This window comes from Bufo gargarizans, chromosome 5, assembly GCF_014858855.1.
Source record: "Bufo gargarizans isolate SCDJY-AF-19 chromosome 5, ASM1485885v1, whole genome shotgun sequence".
NCBI classification, from domain to species: Eukaryota; Metazoa; Chordata; class Amphibia; order Anura; family Bufonidae; genus Bufo; species Bufo gargarizans.
Window position 1 is genome coordinate 481361735 of NC_058084.1, and position 25518 is coordinate 481387252.

Consider the following 25518-nt stretch of genomic DNA (forward strand, 5'->3'; position numbering starts at 1 on the left):
CAGGCGGTTTCTGTCCGGCCGCCTCTCGCCATGTTTCCCGTGCTGCGGCCGCATCTCCCGCCCGTCCCCGTTATAATGAATGGGGCTGGGCCAGACTTCCGGAAGCACACGTGTGCGAGCGTTAGTCCGGATCCGGCAGGCTGTCCCCCCCCCAGAAACGGGCAAACCTAACACTAGTGTGAAAGAAGCGACCGGCGGGTGAGGACTATACCAATGACGGGACGGGGGGGGGGGGGGGGGACACTGCACCATGTGATCAGCTCCTCCTGTATCACACAACAGAGGATTAGATACACAGCTCAGCAAGACAGTATCACACAACAGAGGATTAGATACACAGCTCAGCAGACAGTATCACACAGGAGAGGATTAGATACACAGCTCAGCAGGGAGTATCACACAGGATAGGATTAGATACACAGCTCAGCAGACAGTATCACACAGGATAGGATTAGATACACAGCTCAGCAGACAGTATCACACAGGACAGGATTAGATACACAGCTCAGCAGACAGTATTACACAGGAGAGGATTAGATACACAGCTCAGCAGGGAGTATCACACAGGATAGGATTAGATACACAGCTCAGCAGACAGTATCACACAGGATAGGATTAGATACACAGCTCAGCAGACAGTATCACACAGGATAGGATTAGATACACAGCTCAGCAGACGGTATAACAGGATAGGATTAGATACACAGCTCAGCAGACAGTATCACACAGGATAGGATTAGATACACAGCTCAGCAGACAGTATCACACAGAATAGGATTAGGTACACAGCTCAGCAGACAGTATCACACAGAAGAGGATTAGATACACAGCTCAGCAGACAGTATCACACAGAAGAGGATTAGATACACAGCTCAGCGGACAGTATCACACAGGATAGGATTAGATACACAGCTCAGCAGACAGTATCACACAGGAGAGGATTAGATACACAGCTCAGCAGACAGTATCACACAGGAGAGGATTAGATACACAGCTCAGCAGACAGTATCACACAGGAGAGGATTAGATACACCGCTCAGCAGACAGTATCACACAGGATAGGATTAGATACACAGCTCAGCAGACAGTATCACACAGGATAGGATTAGATACACAGCTCAGCAGACAGTATCACACAGAATAGGATTAGGTACACAGCTCAGCAGACAGTATCACACAGAAGAGGATTAGATACACAGCTCAGCGGACAGTATCACACAGGATAGGATTAGATACACAGCTCTGCAGACAGTATCACACAGGATAGGATTAGATACACAGCTCAGCAGACAGTATCACACAGGATAGGATTAGATACACAGCTCAGCAGACAGTATCACACAGGATAGGATTAGATACACAGCCTCAGCAGACAGTATCACACAGGATAGGATTAGATACACAGCTCAGCAGACAGTATCACACAGGATAGGATTAGATACACAGCTCAGCAGACGGTATCACCAGGATAGGATTAGATACACAGCCAGGGACAGTATCACACAGGATAGGATTAGATACACAGCTCAGCAGACAGTATCACACAGAATAGGATTAGAGTACACAGCTCAGCGAGACAGTATCACACAGGATAGGATTAGATACACAGCTCAGCAGACAGTATCACACAGGAGAGGATTAGATACACAGCTCAGCAGACAGTATCACACAGGATAGGATTAGATACACCGCTCAGCAGACAGTATCACACAGGATAGGATTAGATACACAGCTCAGCAGACAGTATCACACAGGATAGGATTAGATACACAGCTCAGCAGACAGTATCACACAGGATAGGATTAGATACACAGCTCAGCAGACAGTATCACACAGGATAGGATTAGATACACCGCTCAGCAGACAGTATCACACAGGATAGGATTAGATACACAGCTCAGCAGACAGTATCACACAGGATAGGATTAGATACACAGCTCAGCAGACAGTATCACACAGGAGAGGATTAGATACACAGCTCAGCAGACAGTATCACACAGGATAGGATTAGATACACCGCTCAGCAGACAGTATCACACAGGATAGGATTAGATACACAGCTCAGCAGACAGTATCACACAGGATAGGATTAGATACACAGCTCAGCAGACAGTATCACACAGGATAGGATTAGATACACAGCTCAGCAGACAGTATCACACAGGATAGGATTAGATACACAGCTCAGCAGACAGTATCACACAGGATAGGATTAGATACACAGCTCAGCAGACAGTATCACACAGTAGGATTAGAATACAGCTCAGCAGACAGTATCACACAGGATAGGATTAGATACACAGCTCAGCAGACAGTATCACACAGGACAGGATTAGATACACAGCTCAGCAGACAGTATCACACAGGATAGGATTAGATACACAGCTCAGCAGACAGGTATCACACAGGAATAGGATTAGGATACACAGCTCAGCAGACAGTATCACACAGAAGAGGATTAGATACACAGCTCAGCAGACAGTATCACACAGGATAGGATTAGGTACACAGCTCAGCAGACAGTATCACACAGGAGAGGATTAGATACACAGCTCAGCAGACAGTATCACACAGGATAGGATTAGATACACAGCTCAGCAGGACAGTATCACACAGGAGAGGATTAGATACACAGCTCAGCAGACAGTATCACACAGGAGAGGATTAGATACACAGCTCAGCAGACAGTATCACACAGGAGAGGATTAGATACACAGCTCAGCAGACAGTATCACACAGGAGAGGATTAGATACACAGCTCAGCAGACAGTATCACAGGATAGGATTAGATACACAGCTCAGCAGGCAGTATCACACAGGATAGGATTAGATACACAGCTCAGCAGACAGTATCACACAGGACAGGATTAGATACACAGCTCAGCAGAGCAGTATCACACAGGATAGGATTAGATACACAGCTCAGCAGACAGTATCACACAGGATAGGATTAGATACACAGCTCAGCAGCAGTATCACACAGGATAGGATTAGATACACAGCTCAGCAGACAGTATCACACAGGATAAAGTAAGGATTAGATATACAGCTCAGCAGACAGTATCACACAGGATAGGATTAGATACACAGCTCAGCAGACAGTATCACACAGGACAGGATTAGATACACAGCTCAGCAGACTGTATCACACAGGATAGGATTAGATACACAGCTCAGCAGGCAGTATCACACAGGATAGGATTAGATACACAGCTCAGCAGACAGTATCACAGGATAGGATTAGATACACAGCTCAGCAGGCAGTATCACACAGGACAGGATTAGATACACAGCTCAGCAGACAGTATCACACAGGAGAAGCTGTGATCCAGGCTCAGCAGGCTGTATCTCACATGAGAGGCTTAGATACGGCTGTGCTGGCCGCTCCCAGTGTTTGGGGCTCTGGAGATGGTGAGGGAAGCGCCTGTGGCCCTCGGTGATGTGAGGAGAGGAGCAGGAGCCATGCCTGGGTGTACTAACATGGCCGCCGGAGGTGTAGGGGGCGGGGCTAGTGCTGACTGACCAGTGTGCCGGGCGGGGCCAGCCCTGTGACGTCACACCGCAAAGCATGCTGGGAGAGGAAACCTCCAGGAACCTGAGGGAAAGAGGAAGTTCTGCTGGAAACGTCCTGTAAAGAGGCTCTGATGTCCGGACAGCGGGAGGGAGAGCCCCGGCATGAGGAGCAGGTACCGGGGAGCCGGGGGCCGCAGGCAGTAGTGCAGTGTGTGATGTCTGTCACAGCTGGTGCTTCAGTAGTGCAGTGTATTGTGGCAGTTGACGCTTCAGTAGTGCAGTGTATTGTGGCATTTGATGCTTCAGTAGTGCAGTGTATTGTGGCAGTTGATGCTTCAGTAGTGCAGTGTATTGTGGCAGTTGACGCTTCAGTAGTGCAGTGTATTGTTGCAGTTGACGCTTCAGTAGTGCAGTGTATTGTGGCAGTTGACGCTTCAGTAGTGCAGTGTATGATGTCTGTGGCAGTTGACGCTTCAGTAGTGCAGTGTATTGTTGCAGTTGACGCTTCAGTAGTGCAGTGTATTGTTGCAGTTGATGCTTCAGTAGTGCAGTGTATTGGGGCAGTTGACGCCTCAGCAGTGCAGTGTATTGTGGCAGTTTACGCTTCAGTGGTGCAGTGTATTGGGGCAGTTGACGCTTCAGTAGTGCAGTGTATTCTGGCAGTTGATGCTTCAGTGGTGCAGTGTATTGGGGCAGTTGACGCTTCAGTAGTGCAGTGTATTGTGGCAGTTGACGCTTCAGTAGTGCAGTGTATTCTGGCAGTTGACGCTTCAGTAGTGCAGTGTATTCTGGCAGTTGATGCTTCAGTGGTGCAGTGTATTGCGGCAGTTGATGCTTCAGTGGTGCAGTGTATTGCGGCAGTTGACGCTTCAGTAGTGCAGTGTATTGTGGCAGTTGACGCTTCAGTAGTGCAGTGTATTGGGGCAGTTGACGCTTCAGTAGTGCAGTGTATTGGGGCAGTTGACGCTTCAGTAGTGCAGTGTATTGGGGCAGTTGACGCTTCAGTAGTGCAGTGTATTGGGGCAGTTGATGCTTCAGTAGTGCAGTGTATTGTGGCAGTTGACGCTTCAGTAGTGCAGTGTATTGGGGCAGTTGATGCTTCAGTAGTGCAGTGTATTGGGGCAGTTGACGCTTCAGTGGTGCAGTGTATTCTGTCAGTCACAGGCCGCACTGACATCCTGCGCATGTGCTGCTCTCCTGACGTCGGGGACACTGAAGTCTCTGCCGGAGAGGGACCTGGGAGGCGTCCACCAGTGTCTCCAGCAGTGGTCGTCATCTCCCATAGACGTCCATGTTATGAGGATGTATCCCAGCAGTGATTCCAGTATAAGTGTCACATGACCACTGTGGCCATGATGGTTTACATTACTGGTATCACCACTGCGGCCAGTGTCAGGGGGCACCATACTTTACACTGCTGTGACCTCAAACATGGAGGAACTGCCCTGACGAGATCTTCCAGTCATCAGTCCAGACAATAGAGAGAAGACCTCATCTCCTCTGATTTCTCCCAAATGTCCCTCATCATCTCCGGTCATTATAAGCATTTCTGTGGGATTTCATGCGGATTCTACATTGACTCCTCTTCTTCCATTCAGGTTCCTGTGATCTAGGATTGTCCGATGACATCATCAGTACCAGATAATGGACGGAGACGGGGACAAGATGGCGGAGAGGATATTAGATCTTACCCTGGAGATCCTCCTCCTGCTTACTGGAGAGGTGAGAGGTTCTGATGATGTCACATTACACCGTTATCTATGGTAATTACAGGGGATGTGACTGGAGAGGTGAGAGGTTCTGATGATGTCACATTACACCATTATCTATGGTAATTACAGGGGATGTGACTGGAGAGGTGAGAGGTTCTGATGATGTCACATTACATCATTATCTATGGTAATTACAGGGGATGTGACCGGAGAGGTGAGAGGTTCTGATGATGTCACATTACACCATTATCTATGGTGATTACAGGGGATGTGACTGGAGAGGTGAGAGGTTCTGATGATGTCACATTACACCATTATCTATGGTAATTACAGGGGATGTGACTGGAGAGGTGAGAGGTTCTGATGATGTCACATTACATCGTTATCTATGGTAATTACAGGGGATGTGACTGGAGAGGTGAGAGGTTCTGATGATGTCACATTACACCATTATCTATGGTAATTACAGGGGATGTGACCGGAGAGGTGAGAGGTTCTGATGATGTCACATTACACCCTTATCTATGGTAATTACAGGGGATGTGACTGGAGAGGTGAGAGGTTCTGATGATGTCACATTACATCATTATCTATGGTAATTACAGGGGATGTGACCGGAGAGGTGAGAGGTTCTGATGATGTCACATTACACCATTATCTATGGTAATTACAGGGGATGTGACTGGAGAGGTGAGAGGATCTGATGATGTCACATTACACCATTATCTATGGTAATTACAGAGGATGTGACTGGAGAGGTGAGAGGTTCTGATGATGTCACATTACACAGTTATCTATGGTAATTACAGGGGATGTGACTGGAGAGGTGAGAGGTTCTGATGATGTCACATTACACCATTATTTATGGTAATTACAGGGGATGTGACTGAAGAGGTGAGAGGTTCTGATGATGTCACATTACACCGTTATCTATGGTAATTACAGGGGATGTGACTGGAGAGGTGAGAGGTTCTGATGATGTCACATTACACCATTATCTATGGTAATTACAGGGGATGTGACTGGAGAGGTGAGAGGTTCTGATGATGTCACATTACATTGTTATCTATGGTAATTACAGGGGATGTGACCGGAGAGGTGAGAGGTTCTGATGATGTCACATTACATCATTATCTATGGTAATTACAGGGGATGTGACTGGAGAGGTGAGAGGTTCTGATGATGTCACATTACACCATTATCTATGGTAATTACAGGGGATGTGACCGGAGAGGTGAGAGGTTCTGATGATGTCACATTACACCATTATCTATGGTAATTACAGGGGATGTGACTGGAGAGGTGAGAGGTTCTGATGATGTCACATTACATCATTATCTATGGTAATTACAGGTGGACATGGCTGTAGAAGTGATGGACTCTGGAATGTACATGGTGACATTTATTATTATGTCTTCAATGACCAGGATTACTCCACGGTGAAGAAGACGTCTAGTAATCTGATACATGAGAAGAACAATGAGAAGATCCTAGAAGTCGTCCACAAGATGATGGAGCTGCTGACTGGAGAGGTGACACCGCCGGGAATGCTGGGACATTATACAGTCACAGCACTGGAGGGGTCTGGGTGATGACGGTGTCATTGTGTTGTCAGGTTCCTCTAAGGTGTCAGGATGTCGCTGTCTATTTCTCCATTGAGGAGTGGGATTATTTAGAAGGACACAAGGGTCTGTACAAGGAGGTCAAGATGGAGGAGGACCAGCCCCTCACATCTCCAGGTAACGGACAGAACTAAATACAATTGTCCTGGAATTCTCTGTCTGTAAAGTCTGAGTCCAGTCTCTGTGTCTCCTGCAGAGAGATCCAGTCAGAGGACAACACCAGAGAGATGTCCGCGTCCTCTCCTTCCACAGGATGGTCAGGTAATGGAGATGTCCCCTCCTCTGTAGGAGGACGCCTTGTTTTATCCAGTACTATTCTAGGTTTATACTGGTGTAATGAGCTGGAGATGGTGGGATTACAGCCGACCACAGACGCTCCATGTTCTCTGCTTCTTCCTACAAGTCTCTGGCTATGGAGACCACTGGTGGGAATAAGGAACCAATAGGTTTATGTCTCCGAGAGGAACGAGTCCGGACGCGTCTGGTAGAAGCCGATCTCCCCCACGGAAACCACCTGCAGCATGTCCAGCCGTGCTGAGGATGCATGTGTACAAGGTTATTGGCTGTGAGCCGCCGTCTAATCTCTAGGTCCAGCCTTTGTGAGACCTGCAGCCATTAGACTCAGACGACGACTGTTGTCGGGTCATTTGTGGTTGTCATGATAATTAAAAGGGGGGGGGGGGGGCTTAGGAAGAGCTGGCTGCAGCGCACTCCTGGGAGATGCAGGTGCTTGATGGTCACATAGGATGAGCTGCTGCCCACCCACAGAAAATGAAGAGACCAGAGCTGCAGAGGAGCGAGTAAAGAAGCTAAAAAGGATGAATATTTTTACTGGAGAGCAGCGGTATTTGCATTTCTGCACTTCAAGTGTTGTATACAAGGTGAGGATACAAGGTGAGGTACGGCCTCTAGCCTGGATACAAGGTGACATACGGCCTCTAGCTCGGATTCAAGGTGCGATACAAGGTGCGATACGGCAAGGAGACATACATTTTTGGTATGGTATCCTAGGGTACATTTGCCCACAGATGTTACAGATGCTCCTGTAGATCCTGCACACTCATAGGTTGCTAAAGTTCGGATTTCAGCTGTTCCCATAAATGCTTTATAGGTAATAAAATAGGAGGAGACCTTCCTGGAGAAGCCTCGCTGTGCGCAGGCGATCATATTCAGCTGAAAAGTGCTGAGAAGAATTCTTGTGGCGGCAGGATGTCCTGCACATATCGCTGAGCTGTTAGTGCCCCTCGTACCACTACTAGTGGTCACCGACTGTCGTATGTGATGGCTCCCACGATCATCACATTAGCAGTTAGGGCAGTATGTCGCTCCATAGCAAAGGATTGAAGCGCTCGCCAGGAGACCTCCATACTGGAGTCCAAAGAGGGCCTAGAATGGTACCTAAAGACAATACGGTTCTAGTCTGTAGTAGTCCAGGTTTCCCAATCAGGACATCCATGCAAACGAAGATTGCGGTAGTTGACTATCAATGGCAGGACCAATAATGGGCGCCATGATGTCAGATTTCCTTCTGCTGAATGTCTGGAAAAGGTCGGGGCAGAGACAGGGGTGTAATTAAGGGGCCACCTGTGTCTAGGTGGTGGACAACAAAACTATGGGAACTGCTCATTCTTGTCAGTAGATCACACGATGCTCTCTACTGGTAGTCTGTCTGGGCTGTCCGGAGCTTATTAACGCTACCTGCGCTAACATAACCACTGCGCCCAACATTTCCTAAAAGTCAGAACAGCCTAGATCAGTGGTGGCAAACCTATGGCACGGGTGCCAGAAGCGGCACTCGGAGCCCTCTGCCCAATGACTTTTCAAAAACCTGGTAGTAAAGATCCTGGCCTTCCTCAGAGAAAGAAATATCATAGTTTGGACTATTTTCTCTTGATGGCAGAATCCAGATTTTCTCTCCAGACACCAGGAAGAATTTTCTTTAAAAAACACTCATTTCTGCTGATTCTCAAATATGAGAGGATACAGGGGAAAATATCAGTCTTCTGGACAAAGAGCCACTGCTTATTAAAGGAGGCTATGAACATCTTGGGGTTAATGACCTTCTGCATCTCCGCAGTTCTTTGGAGCCAGTTTCACGTCTGTTCTCTCCAGAAATTGATTCTTACAGCCTCAACCAAACAATTCTTCTTCCCAGAGTGAGAAGACGGGCTTTACTTTCGTGGACTTTCACAGAAAACCTGTAATGAGGGATTCTTTGGAATGTAAGTCCCTATGGATACCAGCAAAAAGGGGTGAGGTGCTCAGGAATAGAATATTGGCCTAGCATGCTCCTTTCCTCCTTTTCCTTTTATCCCGGCCGTCCTGAAGAATATATGGTTAAAAGCAACCAGTGTCATTCAAATTACTTAATTCTGTCCAAAGCACAGCTGGTTCTCGATCCTGAAGTATTTATTTCTGGAAGACCCAGAACCTCTTTATCTAAGATAAAAAATTGTTCTTCTCCAGGGCCCTCTTCTGTATCAAAATGTCTAGATACAGAAATTCTGAAAGCTTGAACGCTGAGAGGGAAATCCTCAAAATTCAGGGATTGTCAAACAGAGTAATGTCTACCTTACAGCAGAGTCCCAAGGAAGTTACCTCACCAGTTTACAGGGAGATTTGAAAGAGATTTTGCTCCTGGTCCGGATCTGAATGTTCAGTCCCTTTTCAGGCTACTTTTACATTAGCGGCAGGCTGTTCAGGCAGGTGAACAGTCTGTTGGATAGTCAGGACTTTGATTAGGGTTGCTCTCGGAGGTGTCCTGCTCTTTCCCTAGTTTCCAGGCTTTATTCCCTCACCCCTGTCCCTCCTATGCTTGGTGTGGTGTGTGTGTGTGTGTGTGTGTGTCCCACACACACACACCGAAGTCTTACAGGATATGATAATGGCATTAGACCCAGAAGCCTAAAGGTACAGATCTCCGCCCTGGGTTGTTTTCTGGACCTTTCCCTTGCAGACTATAGATGGATCAAAATGTTCATTAAGGCTACATCCTGGATCAGACCGGCCCTAAAACAGTCCATTCCTCTTTGGGACCTAACTTCTTTGGTCTCTGCAATACTCTTGAGGAGTTCTGTTTGAGATTCTTGTCCCTTAAAACAGTTTTCCCAGATGCCATTACCTTGGCTATAGGGTAGGGAAATTACAGACCCTTTGCATCAGTGAGTCTTACCTCATTTCAATAAGATCATCCTAAAAGTTTATCCGACCTTTCTCCCTAAAATTTCCTCAGCTTTTCACCTTAACCAAGAGATGTTTTTTCCATCTTTTCAATGCATCCCCTCACAACGGTGATTCCCCATCTTAGATGTCAAAAGATCAATAGGAAATATTTTGATGCCCTTGAGATCCTGGAGATCAGATCCAAATTTGTTCATACAGTTCTCAGGAAGGAACAAGGGGAAGAAGGTGTCAGAGACCACCTTGGCGAGCTGGCTGAAGACTGCAATCCAATAATTCTGTAATTCGCAAAGAGTTCCTGGTCCAGATGGAATTAAAGCCAATCACACCAGTGACATTTTAGTTCCATGGGCAGAAAGAGCAGAGGCATCTACTGATCAGATCTGCAGAACAGCGCCTCGGGCAAGCTTTATTACAGACTGGACATCTAATACAATCGGGATTTATCCCTAGAGAGATTTGACCCAGACTCCCTTCTCCCCCAACCACATGCTTATCTGGTATCGCTCCATATGGTGTCATTGGTAATGAGTAAATACATATTTAGTTGCATCCATCCTGGTGTAGTATTTCAGAAAACACTGGAGGGAGATGGTGAGAGGAGCCTTGTAACCTCTCTGTGTTCCTGTCCCTGCAGAAGACTAGAAGGGCAATCTCCATGTGGTGCTGTCATGTAGGCCTCCAGAGAAACCAGTCGCTGGTAGAATTCCTACTTCTTAATTTGTGGGATAATCCCTTTACAGAGGTTATCCAGCCTAATTATTTAACAGACCCCTTCAGAGTGGCTGGATTCATACTTGACTGATCCCTGCTGGTGGGTTCCAGCTCCATCGATACATGGGCACCTCTGCAGATCCCGGGTCTCTGAGAATCAACATCCAGTTGACAGGGCAGGGGAGCACCTGCCCCCAACTATCTCCACCATACCCCCCGGTCAACAGTGTGTTGATTTCCACAGACACAGCACCTGCAGAGTCGACAGTGGAGCAATGAAGCCAGAACACAGAGGCAGGGACCAAGGAAGTATGAACTCCACCGGGGGTCCGCCTCTCTGAAGGGGTCTATTACACAAGTTTAAAGTTGGATAACTCTTTTAATGATCTTTTGTCGGCATCTAAAACATTCCACTCAACTTGTCCGACTGTCCTGTAATTCACAATATTTGTTTCACACATTTTGAATCAGGATGAAGATCTGAACAACAATAATAATGCTACAGAGACAGATGTGAGGGGCGATGAGGAATACAAGGAGGAGATCCCTACAGAGACAGATGTGAGGGGCGATGAGGAATACAAGGAGGAGATTCCTACAGAGACAGATGTGAGGGGCGATGAGGAATACAAGGAGGAGATCCCTACAGAGACAGATGTGAGGGGCGATGAGGAATACAAGGAGGAGATCCCTACAGAGACAGATGTGAGGGGCGATGAGGAATACAAGGAGGAGATCCCTACAGAGACAGATGTGAGGGGCGATGAGGAATACAAGGAGGAGATCCCTACAGAGACAGATGTGAGGGGCGATGACCAGTGTAAGGAGGACATTCCTACAGATAAGAGCCCAGGTGAGTAGTGACCACTAAATGAAGCAGAGATGAGTCTGTAACCATAATGACCCTGAATTGGACTTCCCCCTATAGCAGGTGCCTTCCCCAGGTCCTAACAGTGTCCTCCAGTACTTAGATACCCACAGTAGTGCCAAACTGTGTAATGCAAAGCACATATCACAGCACTAGCAGGTAAGAAGAAATCCAGGAGATAGGAACTCATCAGTAGATGACTGGACCAGGATGAGGATGGTAATCAGACAATGGAACAGATGGATGATGGTGGTTATATGGTGAACGGATGATTGAACAGACAATATGTGGCACTGACTGGATCTTTCCCTAAAACTTTCCCTAGATCTGTCCTTACATGCTGACCCAAATACCAGACATCACTGACCCTCACTGTCCAAGACATTCCTATAAAAAATCCTAATCTCTAAGGGTCCATTCACACGTCCGTATGAATGTATCTGCACCCGTTCCGCAATTCTGCCGAACGGGTGCAGACCCGTTCATTCTTTATGTGGACGGAATGGATGCCGAGAGCACACTATGTGCTCTCCGCAGCTGCATTTCCGGAGCAGGGCTCTGAACTTCCGGTCCGCAGCTGCGGACAAGAAAAGGACATGTTCTATGGGAGTGCGGGCCGGGTGTATTGCGGATGTGTGAATTGCCCCTAAAACAGACAACAAGAGGACACTAAGACCCAACCCAAACTAAGCAGAGCTGAACTAGAATCAAAGCAGGACAGACTGAAACATGGAACATCCCCTCCCCCCAACCACATACACAGACTACAAGAATCAGAGGTAAAGACTAGACCAACCATAAAAGCAAAACTACACGGATGAAGAAAACTAGGAGAGATACTAGAAAATAAAAGGATTACTGGATTCGAAAGCACAGAGCTTACACTATAACCAGCAGCCCCTGCAGAAACTAGGAATATTTACAGCGAGGCTAACCAGTCAGGAGCTCCTCTCCAAACAAGGTGAGCTACAGAAGAGAGGTCGGCTGAGCAAGAGATCAGCTACTGTATAATACATAGCAACTGCCCCAAACATACTAGTAGACAGGAGAAGAGGAAGCAGTAGGAGTGTTCCTGCTGATCCTAGCCCATTACACTAAGGTGGTAACGACTCCCTCAGGTCTGCACTGTGACTCTCCAGGACGTGCTCAGTAGTATCATGGTGACAGGTCTCTTCCATGAATCTCCTGGACGTGTCCTGGTGTCCCTCTGTGCAGCATTTCACAGGACTCATGTCACATACACTCTGGACTGCACTGGATTCTGGTGTCCAAATTACGAATGTGCAAGGTGTCCACAGGTGTCGTCCATATAGGCCCCAGGAACCTTCTGGCTTCATCTGAAAAATTGTGAGAATTGTGCTGCCATACCTCTAATAGGGGGTAGGTTTCCTGGCCCTCCTGACACCTCTGTTGCATACAATGACTTATTGTTATAATGCTAGAGTCAGTTATTAATTTTTCAGTTGGCTTGCTTCTTTTTTCCTAAGATTATTTCTGCCTTCAACAACTGGTGTATAGTCCGTTCAGGTTCTCACTTGAGTTGATCAAAATAGATTAAAGTTGATGAACCTGTGTCCTCTCTTAAGGCAATGTAACTATCGGTTTCTCACACCGGTTTCTTTTGCCATGGTTGATTTCTGAGATATTACCAAAACTGGTCCCACATCACAGCATCAGTATTGGTTATGGACTTGGCCCCTTCTCATTCCTTCTGCTGTAACATTGCCATCAATTGTTGTATGCTGTTCATGGACGGGGGCAGCGTCTCCTCCTCCTCCTGACGCCGGGCAAAGAATCTTTTTCGCAGTATTCTGTTTGATCACGGATGCCCAACTTGCGGCCCTCCAACTGTTGTAAAACTACAACTCCCAGCATGCCTGGACAGCCTACAGCTATTAGGGCATGCTGGGAGTTGTAGCCTTGCAACAGCTGGAAGGCCGCAGATTGAGCATCCTTGTGTTAGATGATTCATTTCCAGGATGTGAGAAACCTGTGCATATGATTGCCTGGCTCTTGCCTTTTGTAACAGCTCTGTTCTTCTTGCCTGACCCTTCTATGTACTTAGGGTCATTCTGCTTTTAGGTGTGGGGTGACATGACACAATTGGACAGCCCTCTCTAGCCTCTCTTGTCAGTTATGAATTTTGATAGCTGCCTTCAATAATTTTCTAAAATAATTTAAATTTTTTTTTGTTCTTGGTAGATGACTGTACTGGGCGCTTGGAGAAACATCTCATATCTACATATTATAATGCAGATGATCCATGTGTCATATCAGATATATATGAAGAGCGTGCCATTATCCCAGATGTACCCTCAGACCTTCACAGCAAAAATCTATCATCTCATCCTTTAAAACAAGTCCAATCTTCTAATTCATCACATACTCTTACTCAGAATGAAACTCGCAGAAGATTTTCTGGAACCCAAAGAGCTCAGAGAAAGCCGTATTCATGCTCAGAATGTGGCAAATGTTTTACTTGGAAATCAGGCCTTCTTCAACATCAAATTAATCACACAGGGGAGAAGCCGTTTTCATGTTCAGAATGTGGAAAAGCTTTTACGAATAAAAGAAATCTTGAAACCCATCAGCGAATTCACACAGGAGAGAAGCCGTTTTCATGTTCAGAATGTGGAAAATGTTTTAATAGAAAATCACATCTTGAAAACCATTATAGAATTCACACAGGGGACAAGCCGTTTTCATGTTCAGAATGTAGGAAATCTTTTACTGATAAATCAAGTCTTGAGAGCCATCATAGAATTCACACAGGAGAGAAGCCGTTTTTTTGTTCAGAATGTGCGAAATCCTTTACTAGAAAGTCAGCTCTTCTTCTACATCAAAGAAGTCACACAGCAGAGAAGCCGTTTTCATGTTCAGAATGTGGAAAATGTTTTAATAGAAAATCACATCTTGATAACCATTACAGAATTCACACAGGAGAGAAGCCGTTTTCATGTTCAGAATGTAGGAAATCTTTTACTGATAAATCAAGTCTTGAGAGCCATCATAGAATTCACACAGGAGAGAAGCCGTTTTCATGTTCAGAATGTGGTAAATCTTTTACTCGGAAATTTCAACTTCAGAGCCACCAGAGCATTCACACAGGGGACAAGCCGTATTCATGTTCAGAATGTAGAAAATCTTTTACTGAGAAATCAAGTCTTGAGAGACATCGGCAAATTCATACATTGGAGAAGCTGTATTCATGTTCAGAATGTGGCAAATGTTTTACTCATAAATCATTTCTTGCAAGCCATCATAGAATTCACACAGGAGAGAAGCCGTTTTCATGTTCAGAATGTGGAAAAAGTTTTACTCAGAAATCCTCTCTAATTCGCCACCAGAGCATTCACACAGGAGACAAGCCGTATTCATGTTCAGAATATAGAAAATCTTTTACTGAGAAATCAAGTCTTGAGAGACATCAGAGAATTTATACAGGAGAGAAGCCGTTTTCGTGTTCAGAATTTGGCAAATGTTTTACTCAAAAATCATCTCTTGTTCAACATCATAGAATTCACACAGTGAACAACCAATTCTGAATCCTTCCTGTAAAATATTTAGACCAACCCATAAGAAAAACTAACTCACATTGTATGTATAGATAACACTGGGGTCTAGTATACTATACCGAGCCAACAAACGAACCAAATCTGCACACTATCCACAGACGGGGCCATTCCGGTGGGGCAATTTTTGCGTCTTCGACGTGTCTGCTCCAGTGACAAGAAATTTGAGATGCAGTTTGGAGAATTGTCTAGGAGGTTTCGCAATAGGGCCTATAACCAGGTTGATATCAAGAGGGGCTACACACGGGCCAAGTCTGCAAATAGGGACTCTCTCCTGACCAAAGATTGACAATGCCAGTTGTAGATTTATTACCCCTTTTAACATGCAGTGGCGAAAAATATGTGAAATACTCACTAGACACTGGCCTATACTGCTCTCAGATAATGGCCTACGGGCGACACTTCGAGAATATCCCCAGGTGACATGGCGACGTTCAAAAAATCTTGGTGACTTGCTCACCAGTAGTCACTATGTATCCCCTTCGCCATCGTACATATTTGGAAGTAAGGGGCCAAAATGGGGCTCCTACCCGTGCAACAACTGTCAGGCATGTAGATGCATGGTTCGGTCCTCCACATTTAGGGACTCTAAGGGCAGACGCGAGTATCAAATCGTGCAACATATCACATGCAGGACTGTGTGTGTGATATATTTGATCACTTGCCCTTGCAAGCTCCTGTATGTTGGGATGACCACCAGGGAGCTGCGTGTTGGGGTATTCGAACATGCAAGCAAAATCCACCAGGCAGCCACTACTGCACATGACGAGCTGACCCAGTTTCAACCTATAGCCCTGCATTTTAGGAACCATCACAGGGGGGACCCTCGTGGGTTACAATGCATGGGTATTGATAGGGTCTCTCTGGGCTGCCGTGGAGGGGATATCAAGAAGCGCCTCCTGCAACTGGAGACTAAATGGATTGTTCTGCTTAAGGCCGAATGCACACGGCCGTGTTTCACGGCCGTGAGTGGACCGTGGAACCGCGGCCTGGATTCCTGCTGAGAGCAGGAGCGCACGGCGTCATTGGTTGCTATGACGCCGTGCGCTCCCTGCTGCCGCCGCAATATAGTAATACACTGGTATGATCTATACCAGTGTATTACTGTACTGTGGCGGCAGCAGGGAGCGCACGGCGTCATAGCAACCAATGACGCCGTGCGCTCCTGCTTTCAGCAGGAATCCAGGCCGCGGTTCCACGGTCCACTCACGGCCGTGGGCATTCGGCCTAAGAGTGATATACAGTTCCCCCATATCTATGCGGTTTTACACCCAGGGCTGTGACCCTTCTCTCCCTGTCAGTTGGGTTTTTGTGAGGGAGGTTGTTTTTGACCCTGTCACATGGGGCCCCCACCCTCCTCTACCCTTGTGCCTTATGTTATTCTAATTTTGTCATTTGATTATGTCTCAATAAATTACATATATTTTATATGTGCGTTTTCTCATCTTTTTGGGGGTAATTGGTTTGGTTCGTTTGTTGGCTCCTTCCTGTAAAATATGCCATGAATTTCCATATTTTTTCTTGCTATCATTTATAGCGAGAAGACTCTTTGTTATAAAAATATTGCATATATATTGAAGCAGGAATTAAAAGAAAATATCAGTGTATTCAGAAGTGTAGGTACTGCTGTTATAATTGTAGAGCTTAAAGGGGTTGTGCAAGAATGAGGGGTTTTGGCAAACTCCCCCACTTTACTGGATCTGCAACGGGAAGATTACTTACCTGCTTCCTGGCGCTGGTTCTCCGCTCCTTCTTTTCTAAGCCTGCAATGTCCGGCTGGGCTCATCTGGTTTGACATTTCCACAGCCGACACTGGCCGCGGCGGAGACTGTATCCCCTTGTGTCATGTGACTATTTGCCATGACGTAAGGGAAACCGGTAACCGTGATCGTCAATGAATTATATAATATACATATTGGAAATATTTCAGAGGATAGGTCATCAGTTAACAAAATGTCAGAAAGACATAAATTACTCTTACCAGTAATTGGATTTTCCTTTAGCCTCCACAACGGCACTTACCTGGAGGTTGGCCCGCCTTCTTAGGGACAGGAAACAATTAGCGAGATCAGCCAATAAAGGGCCCCCTCCCTCTTACCTCTCCAGTTAATAACCTAGGACTCAGAATAGGCATGAAAATAAGGAGAAATTTAATGAGGTACAAACAAAAAACAACAGCGATAAACTCACTCAAAAATAGAAGCACTACCAAACTTCATAGTGTGCTCAAGAAAAAATAAGGGGTAACTACTCCTAAGTCTTCAAGAGTATAAAGCAAAACATAAGTAGAACAATCTACTTATTGGACCCAATTTCGGGTGGGAATCCCGTGCCGTTGTGGAGGCTAAAGGAAAATCCAATTACCGGTAAGAGTAATTTATGTGTTTTCCCCACGCCTCCACAACGGCACTTACCTGGAGGAATAACATAGGATACCTAACTTAGGGTGGGACTACCGCAGATAAGACTTTGCGGCCAAAGGACAAGTCTCTATTAGTGGAAACGTCCAGCTTGTAAGGCTTAAAGAAAGTACACAGGTTGGACCATGTCGCTGCTCGACAGATCTCTTCCAATGAAGCTGAGGCACCTTCGGCCCAGGATGCTGACAATGCTCTGGTGAAGTGGGCTTTCAGTGAAGGAGGTGGAACGACCCTCTCGGTTTCGTAGGCTAACGTAATGCATGTCTTTATCCATCTGTGAAGTCCCAGGTATTGTAATAGTAACTGGTTCGACTTCCTAAAACCTTCCATTGCACTCAAATACTGGAGTATGCACCTTCTAACATCCAAATTATGAAATAATTTTTCCTTATCAGACGTCGCCTGGGAACAAAAGGAGGGGAGAGTGATTTCTTGTTGACAGTGAAACCTGGATACTACCTTCGGAAGAAATTCTGGAGCATGCTTCAGTATAATCCTGTCATCTAAGATCATGAGATATAGAGGCAAAATAGAGAGAGCCTGGATTTCTCCTATCCTTCTTGCAGTGGTGATTGCTAAAAGAAAAACTGTTTTGAGAGTTAATATCCTCAAGGAAATTTCCCCGAGGGGTTCAAAGGGTGGATGCATAAGCCTGGAGAGGACCAGGTTCAAGTCCCAAGGAGGGACAGAAGACCTAAGCTTAGGGCGAATTCTACTAGCTCCTTTAAGGAATCTTTTGACAACACTCAAATCTGCAAGTTTGATATTTAGAAAGGCACTCAAGGCTGCTACTTGGACTCGAATGGTACTTACAGATAGACCTTTATCAAGCCCTGATTGAAGGAAGTCTAAGATCAGGGTCACCTCTGGCTCGCAGGAGGGATTCCACTTGTTGTTCCCTGAACGCAGAAAGGTTTCCCAGGTCCTTAAATAGATTTTAGACGTTACAGGTTTCCTACTCTGCAACAGTGTGGAGATTACTGACTCTGAGAACCCTTTCCCTCTTAGGATGCTTCTTTCAGTTTCCAGGCCGTCAAGCGAAGCTGGCTGACCCTGGGATGCATTGCTGGTCCCTGAAGAAGCAGATCTGGTCGGGGAGGTAGCAACCAGTATTCTTCCCCCGCTAGGCTTTTCAGAGTAGAGAACCATGTTCTCCTGGGCCAGAAGGGAGTGATCAGGAGAACCTGAGCTTTTCTTCCAGAATCTTGGAAATAACCTTGGGTATTAGAGGAAAGGGTGGGAATGCATAAAGAAGATCCCGAGGCCAAGGAGATGACAGGGCATCCACCGCAAGGGGTCGGTCTAGAGGGGATAGGGAAAAGAAGCTCGCGACTTGTCTGTTTCTCCTTGTCGCAAATAAATCGATTTTTGGAGTGCCCCATCTGGCACAAATCTGGGCAAAGGTCTGCGGGTTCAGGCTCCATTCCCCCGGCAGTAGTCAATCCCTGCTTAGAAAGTCCGCCAATTGATTTTCTCTCCCTCTTACATGGGCTGCTGATAGAGAGTTTAGGTTTTTCTCGGCCCAGACTAGAATCTTGCTTGCGACTAGGGAAAGGGAGCAGCTTCTCGTTCCCCCTTGCCTGTTTAGGTAAGCTACCGTGGTAGAATTGTCCGATAGGATTTTCAAGTTTTTAAGATGGATATAAGGGGAAAATTTTATTATGGCTTCCCAGACAGCACTTAGCTCCCTCATGTTCGATGAAGCTTGTTGTAGCTTTGTCTCCCAGAACCCTTGTGTCATTTCCCCATTCATGTGGGCCCCCCAGCCCTGTTGACTGGCGTCGGTGGTGATGACTAATAAGTCCGTCTGTCTCCACTCTAACCCTCGGGATAAGTTTGACAGCTTCGTCCACCAGGTTAAGGCCATCTTTTAGATAGGATGGGATTTTTATCTTCTTGTTCAGAGATGATTGCTTTTTGTCCCAATTCTCTAACAGGAAGGCTTGGAGAGGCCTTGAGTGGTGCTGAGCCCACTTTACGCATGAGATTGTTGACGTCATGAGACCCAATATTGCCATTATCTCCCTGAAGGAGGCTATTCTTTGTCTTCGGAAACTCCTGATACAGGAAATTAGATTGCTTCGTTTCTGTTCTGGCAGAAAAGAGATCATAAGGCGTGAATTTAGCAGAACACCCAAAAAGATTTTTTCCTGTGAAGGGAGAAGACAGGACTTCTGGTGATTTATCATCCAACCCAGGTCGGCAAGGGTAAAAAGAATTGATTGAAGGTGGCACTGAAGAAGACTTTCTGACGGGGCTGTGATTAAAAAGTCGTCTAGGTAAGGTATGAAGGAAATTCCTGCTAGGTTAAAGAATTTTGCTACTTCCGCCATAACTTTCGTAAACAATCTTGGGGCCGAGCTGAGGCCAAATGGAAGAACTTGAAATTGATAATGACGGAGAAAACCCTGGAACTAAACCGCTATTCTCAGAAACTTCTGGTCTTCCTTCTGGATTGGGATGTGATAATAGGCATCTGCCAGGTCTACTGTCACCATATAGCAATTTTCTTGTGAAAGATTGATCACTGACCTTACTGTTTCCATTTAGAATTTTTTGTAAATCACGTATCTGTTTAGGGTCTTTAGATTTATTATAGCCCTGAAGGTGCCGTTTTTTTTTTTTTTTCTACCAGAAATATGGGAGAGTAGAACCCTTTCTTCTGTTCCCCGACCGGTACCGGAATAATGGCACTTTTCTCCAGGAGAAGCAAAATTTGCTGGTCCATTGCCTCCTGATTTTTTCCCCTGAGTCTGGAGTTTTTCATGTAACGGTCTGGGGGTATGCTGGTTAATTCCAGACAGTAGCCATCTTTTATGACACCCAGTACCCAAGGGGAGGCCTGAATTCTTACCCAAGCTGTATAAAAATGCATTATCCTTCCTCCTACCGCTCTTCTGGCGTCATTGGGAAGTAGCTGTCCGGGAAGACTTTTTGGGGTTAAATAGGAAGCCCTTAAATAGGAAGATTCTTGCTACGGATGCGTCCACCCTAGGGGTCTTATCCCAGGTAGCTGAATCCTCTTCCGCAAAGGGATATTTTCTTTTAAAAACCCTTGATGCTGCCTGTCATTTCTCGGGATCTTTCCATTCATTAAGGATTAAGGTCTTAATACTGCTATAAACCGGAAAGACACTATTTTTCTTGTCCGCCAACCCTGCGAACAGCTGGTCCTGTACTGAAAGCGGTTCCTTAGGTTCCTCTAAATTAATTGTAGCCCGGGTGGTTTTTAGTAGCGAATCTGTTTCTTCAATAGAACAGAGAGGCTTTCTATAGACGTCGCCAGAGATAGATGAGTCTGAGTCGGCAGTGACTTCCCCTTCGTCCCTGTCCGAATCTTGCTCAATAATGGGAGAGCTTGATGTAGAGGGTTTTGGTGGAACAGTAGTCATTTTTGCTTCTACTGCAGCCCCGACTTCCTCTTTAATAATGGTTCTGAGACTCTCAATAAGTGAAGGGGGATTCATCTGAAACCACTTTATCACAGCACTTTTGGCATAGGGACTTCTTGTGAGAACTAGAAAGCGCTTTCTTGCAGATAGGACATTTCTTTTTGCTAGACGGTTCCTTCTTTGAGACGTCTCTCCCCTATGAAACACAAATTAAGTGCCATAGTAAGAAAACTGAGGGAAAATACCTCTCAAGAAAAACCACCATTAAAGAGAAGTGTAGGGGGGAGACAAGGAGATTACACCTGAGTGTCCCTTAAAACAAGGTAATAGAAATAGGGAGGAGGCTTACCGGGCTTGAGGGCCTGGGAGCATATGTGGATTTTTCAGTGGCCTCGGATCCAGATCGCAGGGACATGCTGCCGAAGACAGAGCACTAAAGGCTGCCGGAGACGCCGGCAGCCCGCTCTGCATTTGAACTTCCTGGTTCCGGGTACGTCATAGCCCCGCCCCTGTGCGTGCCGCCGTGCTGACGTAATACTGTCCAATCAGCACGGCGCACGGAGGAGTCACATGGGAGCGTCACTCTAGGCCAGGCAACGCCCCCTGCTGCCCGGATCCAGGACACGAAAGAAAGGAGCCCGGGGTCACCAGCGTCCGCCGGATTTAAACCGAGAGGAGGGAGGGATGGAACAAGCAACATCCCGCGACGGCCCTCCGGCAGAACCGGGAATACTTACAAAAAGGCCACGCGAGCTGCTGATCCATGATCCCGACCTTCTGAGGGACCGGAAACAACTGGAGAGGTAAGAGGGAGGGGGCCCTTTATTGGCTGATCTCGCTAATTGTTTCCTGTCCCTAAGAAGGTGGGCCAACCTCCAGGTAAGTGCCGTTGTGGAGGCGTGGGGAAAAACCCTTTTAACTACTCCAGTCTTGGGTTTACTACCTGGGTTATTAAGTTGGGAACATTCCCAGACCCTTTGGACTCATTTGCAGCAAATGGTAAGGGAAATCTGAGGAATAATTATACCCTTTATCCCACGACTTAATGGTTTAAAGGAAGTGGAGAGGACTCTGTGGAGAAGTGTTTGCCTGTTGTGTCCCACTCGATCAGTCTGGTCACCACACTATGCCTTTTTTATAATTTTCGTTGCAGCCTGTGACGCCTTCCAGCATGATGTCATAGAACATCTGAAACATTTATTGCTGATTGAACATTTGGAGATGGAGAGACCTAGGAAATGGAGGAGTTTTATCAGTGGCGTGCCTAGGGTGTTTGGCAATCGGGGCGGATCTTTTCTCGGCCCCCTCTCACCCCCCAATACTTTGAAATAATTGTACCCCGTTACAGTAGTATTGCTCTCATTGTACAACCTTCGCAATAGGTTTGTACAGATGTGTGCCCCCTCACAGTAGTTATGCCCTCTGTGTCTCCTTCACAGTAATAATCCTCATTGTGCCCCCTTCATAGTAGTAATCCCCATTGTGCCCCCTTCATAGTAATAATGCCCACTGTGCCCCCTTCATAGTAATAATGCCCACTGTGCCCCCTTCATAGTAATAATGCCGACTGTGCCCCTTCACAGTAATAATGCCCACTGTGCCCCTTCACAGTAATAATGCCCACTGTGCCCCTTCACAGTAATAATGCCCTTTGACTCTGTATCCTTTCACATTAGTAATGCCCTCTGCACCCCCCTCTATAGTAATAAAATCCTGTGCCCCCCTCCATACTAGTAATGCCCTCTGTGCCCCCCTCCATACTAGTAATGCCCTCTGTGCCCCCTTCCATAGTAGTAATGCCCTCTGTGCCCCCTTCCGATCAACCGTATGAAACCAAGCAGAGTAGACGGCTTTTTGACAAAACAACCAACTTAGTCTTCGGTTCTTGCAATCAGTCAGCTGTAAAAGGTGCAGACATTCTTCTGCTCAGTATGAAGAGAAGAAAGAAACAAAAATGGTGTCCGGACTCGTTAAACTGTGGATCGTTTCAAAGAAGGCAAAGGGTGGCTCTGGCTTCTCCTGTCACGGCTGTTTAAGGGTAACCAGAGCATACACAGTAAGAAGAGCTACTGACCGGACCCAAACTAGGGAAGAGAAAGGGTGACCCCTGTCAGACCCTCAACACTCTCCCTATGCTGCTAAAGCACATGCCCAGATCCAAATTGTGGAACGAGGCATGCCCGCGTACCTTAGACTGATGAGCCCTGTAACCCCTACAATAGTGGAAGGGGCACGGCCACCGATGCCCTGCTCAGAATATGGAGGGAACCGTGGCCACCTCAGATCCAGTCAGGAAATCACCAGGTACACAACAAAGTCTGCACACTTAGCTGATGGCGCTGCAGCCGCAGAGAAGACGGATCCAAGGGCCGCTGGCAATATCCGGAGTGCTTGCAGCAGCAGAACACAGGTCCAGAGAACTAGTAGCTTAAGAAGTGAAGATACTCAAGGCAGAGCTACAACTGAAAAGAGAAATATAATCCACGCCCTGCAATAGGAGGAGGGGTGATTTAAAGGCAGGGAAATCAAACGCAGGAGAGACAGCTGGGAGTAAAGACCTCATCACAGGGGTGGAGAAACAGAACAGTGAGAACACCTCCAAACTGACATCATCACAGGGGTGGAGACACAGAGCTGTGAGAACGTCTCTAAGCTCTGGTAGTGACATCTCCACTTGAGATAAATATCCATGCTCATCAAAAATAGTCCACTGCCCCTTCACCTCTCCCCTTTTTCCGGAAAATGTACCTTATGCAACTCCTGGTGCTCAGACGCAGTGTGTGCCCGGTTTGGGCAGTCATGTGGGCCCCAAGCAGCAGGTCGGAAAGATGACTCAGCGGCAGGACTTGCAGTGGTAGAGCAGATCACACAGCAGCAGGTAGTGGATGTTTTCTGCCGACACAGCTACAATGGCCGCCACCAAGGCTCCTACACCTGACCGCCCTCCGAACAGTGCAGCAACCGCGGCTTCATTCCGCTCCCAGGTAAAACAGCTAGTAGCCACACAGAAGAGCGGTGCAGACTGCAGAGAGAAGCGAAGAGGCGGCGTTCCCAGAGTGGAGGAAAGGTGCCATCTCATCTATAGTCCCCAATCCACCAGTTAAGTCCTACTCATTCACCTGGCACCAGAGGAAAGGGTTAGCTGAATTAGGAGAGCACTGGACCTATAGGCATCTCAGCGCCGTACGGCCACATCCGGCTCCTGGGTCCAGAAAGTAGTTGAGACTGAGGTTTTGGGTGGGCGATAGGCCGTAGATTGGCAGATGGTTAATACAACCCAGATTAAATATGAATTGGGTCCTCTAGGCCCGGGGAAGTTTTCTGGCATGCGAAAGAGTCCCGAAATAGAGCTCTGGCCAATGGATGAGGAAGGAATGACTTGTACAGGCAGGAGATCTCCTCTAACGTCTGGCAGTTAGTTGTGGGCCTTGTGGTTGGAATAACCAGTAAAGGTGCAATGGTGCCTCCGTTCTTAAAAAGAAAGACAGAGTTCAGTGGATGTGGTAATGTAAGAGGAAGCACCCGCACCATGTCAGTCACCAGTGAGAATGTGGGTGGCTGTAGTGGAGGTAGCAGCAGCACTGTCAGCACCAGCCGTCCAGCCTGTAGTAACAGGTCACAGCTCTCATCATCTCAGTCACAGCAGTCCATGTTCCACACTGTACTGCTGCTGCCGCTACAACTACCCCTACACAGCTGTGGATCTCCAGTCTTGTCCATCAGGTTCCATACTGTGCTGTTGCCACTTCTACTCCCCCCACATGTCCTCCCTTGTCCATCATGTTCCAAACTGTTGCTGCTTCCACTCTACACAACCAGACATCTACTGCCTTGTCCAGTAGAGAGATATCAGTTGGACTTGGTTCCTCAGTAGGCCTCCATTAGGGCTACAGAGCAAATCTGACCAGTGTCACTTTAAGTGCTGATAACCTTAAAATGCTTTGACTTATCCAGGCCATTCTGAGATTGTTTTTTCGTCACATATTGTACTTCATGAAACTGGTAAAATGATATAAATTTTTTTTTATTTTTTTTTATTTATTAAAAAATTTACCCAAAAAATTGCAAATTTCCAAGTGTCAATTTCTCTACTTCTATAATACATAGTAATACCTCCCAAAATAGTTATTAATTTACATTCCCCATATGTCCACGTCATGTTTGGATCAATTTGGGAATTATATTTTATTTTTGGTGGATGTTACAAGGCTTAGAAGTTTAGAAGCAAATCTTGAAATTTTTCAGAAATTTTCAAAAACCCACTTTTTAGGAACCAGTTCAGGTCTGAAGTGAGGTTTGTGAGGCTTACATAATAGAAACCACCCAAAAATGACCCCATTTTAGAAACTGCACCCCTCAAGGTATTCTGATTTTACAAACGTCGTTAACCCTTTAGGTGTTCCGAAAGAGTTAATGGCAAATGGTGATAAAATTTTCCATTTTTTCCAGTACCAAAGCAAGGTGTTAACAGCCAAACAAAATGCTATATTTATTGCCCAAATTCTCTAGTTTGCAGAAACACCCC

General features: G+C 46.4%; 3 protein-coding genes across 3 annotated transcripts in view; 2 read left to right on the plus strand and 1 right to left on the minus strand.

Annotated features, from left to right (window-relative positions):
- Positions 1-16169, plus strand: part of LOC122938183 (zinc finger protein 585A-like) — a 60008-nt gene extending 43839 nt beyond the window's left edge. The window contains exon 9 of the mRNA XM_044293544.1: positions 14130-16169. Within this exon, the coding sequence (XP_044149479.1) occupies positions 14130-15154 (1025 nt within the window). The 3' untranslated portion in view covers positions 15155-16169. The remainder of the gene's footprint in view (positions 1-14129) is intronic.
- Positions 1-25518, minus strand: part of LOC122939172 (gastrula zinc finger protein XlCGF26.1-like) — a 1061774-nt gene that overhangs the window by 287559 nt on the left and 748697 nt on the right. The gene's annotated exons all lie outside the window — the stretch shown is intronic.
- LOC122938185 (gastrula zinc finger protein XlCGF66.1-like) lies at positions 3570-11692 on the plus strand. Its single transcript, XM_044293546.1, has 7 exons — positions 3570-3686; positions 5112-5235; positions 6653-6757; positions 6841-6964; positions 7044-7108; positions 11213-11357; positions 11670-11692. Exons 2-7 carry the CDS (start codon positions 5158-5160, stop codon positions 11690-11692), a joined length of 540 nt encoding a protein of 179 aa, XP_044149481.1. The 5' UTR covers positions 3570-3686; positions 5112-5157.